The sequence below is a fragment of the Etheostoma spectabile genome, chromosome 6, assembly GCF_008692095.1.
Source record: "Etheostoma spectabile isolate EspeVRDwgs_2016 chromosome 6, UIUC_Espe_1.0, whole genome shotgun sequence".
NCBI lineage: Eukaryota > Metazoa > Chordata > Actinopteri > Perciformes > Percidae > Etheostoma > Etheostoma spectabile.
The window spans coordinates 1,480,359-1,485,052 of record NC_045738.1 but is presented as its reverse complement, the minus strand read 5'-3'; the positions used below and the strand labels follow the sequence as shown (position 1 = coordinate 1,485,052).

The window sequence follows — 4,694 nt, the reverse complement described above, 5'->3', positions numbered from 1 at the left end:
AATAAGAATCAGGCCTGGTTTAATATAGACAGAGGGCGAAATTGACCACCAACCTGACAAATAACTCTTTCCAAGTGGAATCTCTGCCTGATAGTAGATTTCTTCTAGAGCATCACGTAGCCTACTAGAGTCCGACCGATATATCGGCCGATATTAGGCATTTCCCGATCTATCGGTATGTCTTTATAATGGCCGATTACAGAAAACAATATTCATTTATCAGAATCATTTATAATGACAAATAAATGATTCTGTTAAATGAGTATTTAAATAATAAAAACGGATGGTCAACCATGTTATGAGCGTTGGCGTTGCATAGTTTGTCCACCAGAGGGCGCTCTATAACGTCCCTGTTGGCAACATTATTGGTTTGTTTTTTTTATTATTTTTTTTGTTAATGTGTTTTTGTTCCAAGGACTTTAAGTTTCATATGTTAAGTTTGTATTTGTATTAATTTTACTTATCAGAACTTTAATATATGTTGATGTTTCTCTGTTCTGTGACAATAAAACATTATTAGCATATTATTTTAGTGAGAAAATCTGGTTTGTAACGTGCTTCTGGATTTTAAAAAAAAAGTATATCGGCATATCACATGTCGGTCGGGCTCTATAGCCTACCTACATTTCGCCTGAAAAGGTTACGTAACAATAGACCAGAGACAGCTCTTTGTGCTGAAGGACACAATGGAGCGTTGCTATTTAGTGTATTTGCATTAATTGTAATTCTGAGACCTTAAAAGTGTTAATCCAAATCAGTATGAACCAAAACTTAACACTTATGAATATTTTAAATCAAGAATTAGTCGAAAGGCTTAACTCAAACTTAGATACAATGGCTTGAGAAAGTTTTCATTAAAAAGAATTAAAAAAAAACATCTTTTGGAAATTTATCTTAATGCCTTAATTCAAACAATGTAGGAAAATCCAACCTTTAAAGGACACCAATTTTCTTTGAATGAATAATGTATTGTAAATAAATTAATGTTCTTCATTAAAATACAGGTGGCATAAGTACACACACCCCTATGTTAAATTCCCATAGAGGCAGCAACATTTTTATTTTTAAAGGCCAGATATTTCCTGGATCACCATGAATATGTCTAGGTATTAGGTGAAGGGTATGTAGGGATGTGGGGTTAGTTTAATTCTAAAGGCCAAGGGAGCTTTATCAGGAAGCAGGGAGGTCCTGGTTTAAAAATGAAACGCCTCTTAAAAAGGTCACATGACATGGTGCTCTTGGGCCTTGACCAACTGCCACTTTGCTCGTTTGAAAGCCATGATGTCTCTCTCTCTCTCTCTCTCTCTCTCTCTCCCATGGGTGGGCCAAATTCTCTGGGCGGAGAAAGATGAGGTAACCCAGATGGGCCGATCTGGAATCTTGCCTCTTATGAGGTCATCTGGGCGCAGACAATAACAATGACTTATTGTCAATATCGAGTAGTGGATTTTACACTCCTACGGTGGGATACATTCAGCAACTGCGTCAAATGGTGACTTGGCTTGCACGACGAGAATCAGAGAATAGCAGAAACATACAAACACTGTATACAAATCGAGTTTGACCATGTTCCCGAAGACGCTGGGTTTTATTCCTCTTGCTGCAGGCGTTTCATTGACAAAAAGCGCTTGGATATGGCCGAGAAACGGGCCACACAGCGTCCTGAAGCACAAGATCAAGGCCAGTCTGTGCCATCGGGTAGTACCATTAGTGCCGCTACAGTTGAATGTCCAACAAAGAAACTTAGGTCCAGGACAGGCCTGCCAGTAGCTTGTGCAGGTCTTGTGCTTCCTGTCTTGTGCATTATTTGTTAGAAACCAATGAACCTGGGTCAACAACAAACAGAAAACCACTACAGAAGGGAGTTTCCTCATTCAAAGCACCCCCTAGCATTCCTGTAGAACAGTACCATCAGTCTAAAAGACAAGGACCACAGAACTTCTTTCATCTTGAAAGTGTTCCATTAAGGGTGGACACATACAAATTGAACACGGTGTCTGCTGTACAAACTGAACTGGCATATGTTTTTTGTAAAATTCATAGATGCTGAAAGATGCAAAATACCATGCTGGACAGATTTCCATACATTGCTTAAAGGTGATGGCTCACTGCAAAAATCATCACTGTATTATCTTCCAGTCATTGAGGCTTCACCGACAGAGATGTCAACAGTAAAAACTATTCTGAAGCAAAGTGTCCAAACTGCTGATCAGCTAGAACTGGACCATATAGTGTTAGTTTTTGACCAAGCTATATATGCTAAAGCCCAGCAAATCCGCTGGAAAGATGATGACTTTACTCAGCGTATGGTCATTAGATTAGGATAATTGGTGAGTTAACTTTGATGACTAGAAATCCTGCCCCTGAAAGTGGGCTGCAGGCAGTCCACTGCAGTTGCAAGCATAACAAATGTGAGACCAGAAGATGTTCCTGTATGTCTGCAAGGCTGTCTTGCACTGATTTATTTATGTAAGGCTTCACAGGAAACAGGGGAAAGACCTTCATGGGATGATGGCTCTGCTGGTGATAGGGATGATACCAATAAGTAAATATGTGCTGTTTTATAATTTAGGTTGATTCTAAGCTGGAAAGACTCTATTGTAGAATGGGCAATTATTTTTGCAATATTCAAAATTAGGGGGACAGGGCAGCATTCTGAGTCATTTCAGCCGACTTGGGCCAAAGTGTGCTTATATTTGTATCTTTCTGTGATTACAGAGTACCTACTGAAAACGTTGATGTATAAAACATCACTGTCTTGCTAATTTTGTTTGGTGCCAATCCGTGAAGTTGAAGCATATTCTTTTACAAATGTGCCAAATTTCATGGTCTCATATGTTTAGGTACATGTACACATGTCAGCTTGAGAGATATTTTCTGTTGATAAAATGAACATAAAGAAAGTTACAAACAAAACCAGCAGCATAAGACTTTCGTTTTTTTTCAAATTCACAATTATATACTGTGCATTTTATGGATTGTGACAAAAAAACTGCAGGGTATTTAGCAGAGAACTTTACACATAAAGTCATAATGGTTTTGTCTACGCAAGAATTCATTTTAAAAATAGCGCCCGGGTTTGGGAACGATAATCATTTTCTAGCCACTTTTTCCTAGTTCACCTTAGGCCTGGGGGGTGTGGCCTTGACCAACTGCCACTTTTCTCATTTGAAGGCCATGATGTCTCTCTCTTTCTCATGGATGGGCCAAATTCTCTGGGTGTGCAAAGCAGAGAAAGGGGAGGTAACCTAGCCCCTTATGACCTCATAAGGGACAAGATTCCAGATCGGCCCATCTGAGCTTTAATTTTCTCAAAAGCAGAGCAGGATGCCCAGGGCTCGGTTTACATCTATCCCCATTTCTAGCCCCTGGGGGACCATAGGCAGGCTGGGGGAACTCATGAATAATGTTATTAAAAAAAACTCAAAGAGAAATAGTCATTCCATGGGACCTTTAAGCGTCCCAAAAAGGCAGCTAAACACCAGCTAACTTAGCTAAATTCGACCACCGCTAGCCTATTAGCAGTTTGGGAGGTTGTAAACGGCAAATAAGATCCGTTTGTTAGTAATGTATTTGTTTTAAATAAAGCAATATGTAGCTACTACAGGCATCAGCTATGGGACTAAACAGTAACGTTACTAAACACCGCTTCACATTGTGTCCGCCATGATGATGCTTACGCTTTAGCTGCTAGCATCCACCTCCGGGAACACTATGGAACCCGTTTATCTGCCGGTCGCCACCGGAATTCAACACGTAGCTAGCTGCACAGCACCCCAGTAACACTTACCAGTCCCTCGATTTGGATCTGTTTGACAGGGGAGTCCAAGGTGCCGCCTGTAGAAGCCATCACAGCGCTTGTTGCTGTACCAGACTCTTTGCGTGAAGCCATCTGCAAAACGACGCACGCGGAAAAAGGGAGGAAAGTGTTCGTTGGCGGACGTTTCCGGTAAAGATGCGTCCGTTTTCCTGTCCGTATAAAAACAAGGGCTACGTGTTAAGTTCCCTTTTCAGTTGCGACAGGTGGATTGCAAAAACTCAGTGTTTGGTGGGTAGGGAGTTTATATTGATTAATTAATCACTTGGCATTGCTAGTAATACGATAGATACATATATATATATATAAATATAAAAAAATACATCTCATATAATACAAGTAGACTAACACCTTGTGTAATATTGCTGGATTAAAGATACAAAATAAAGACCATTCCCTCACTGGGCTCCTTCTGAATTAATGGTAAATCTCAACTACTACTACTGGAACAGTATATACCAAGTGTTTTCTATAAATACTGGCAATGGACGATGGAGATGAAGGACGCAATCACAACCACAAATACCACCTCAACCTCTATTATTACCAATGTTATCTACAATTACAATAAGCCATGTACGGAAGAGGATTAAGGCGGCATGTGAAAAATGTATCGAGTTTTGAGATCAAAGTCAGCATTCTGCCTTTTATTTGAAAATTATAAAAACTGTCAGAATTCTGACTTTAAACTCAGAACTCAAAACTTTTTCAAGTGGCCCTAATGCTCTTCCATAAGACCTGTAATGAAAAATGATTGCTTTAAATTACAGGTCTGTCATCAAGTAAAAAGGGGAATTTAAAACTATATACACCATGAAGAAAACTAAAAATGCAGTTACCAAGTACTTAAAACACTTTATTTCAAATCTTTACAGAT

At 39.4% G+C, this 4,694-nt stretch overlaps 2 protein-coding genes across 2 annotated transcripts in view; both read right to left on the bottom strand.

Moving 5' to 3' along the window:
• Nucleotides 1-4,033, bottom strand: part of LOC116690745 (eukaryotic translation initiation factor 3 subunit H) — a 63,545-nt gene extending 59,512 nt beyond the window's left edge. The window contains exon 1 of the mRNA XM_032517910.1: nt 3,791-4,033. Within this exon, the coding sequence (XP_032373801.1) occupies nt 3,791-3,892 (102 nt within the window). The 5' untranslated portion in view covers nt 3,893-4,033. The remainder of the gene's footprint in view (nt 1-3,790) is intronic.
• Nucleotides 4,034-4,652: 619 nt separating this feature from the next.
• The window catches only part of LOC116690739 (double-strand-break repair protein rad21 homolog A), a 9,594-nt gene continuing 9,552 nt past the window's right edge, over nt 4,653-4,694 (bottom strand). Inside the window, exon 14 of the mRNA XM_032517902.1 lies at nt 4,653-4,694. This exon is cut by the window's right edge and continues 944 nt beyond it. The gene's annotated coding sequence lies outside the window, so the exon portion shown is untranslated.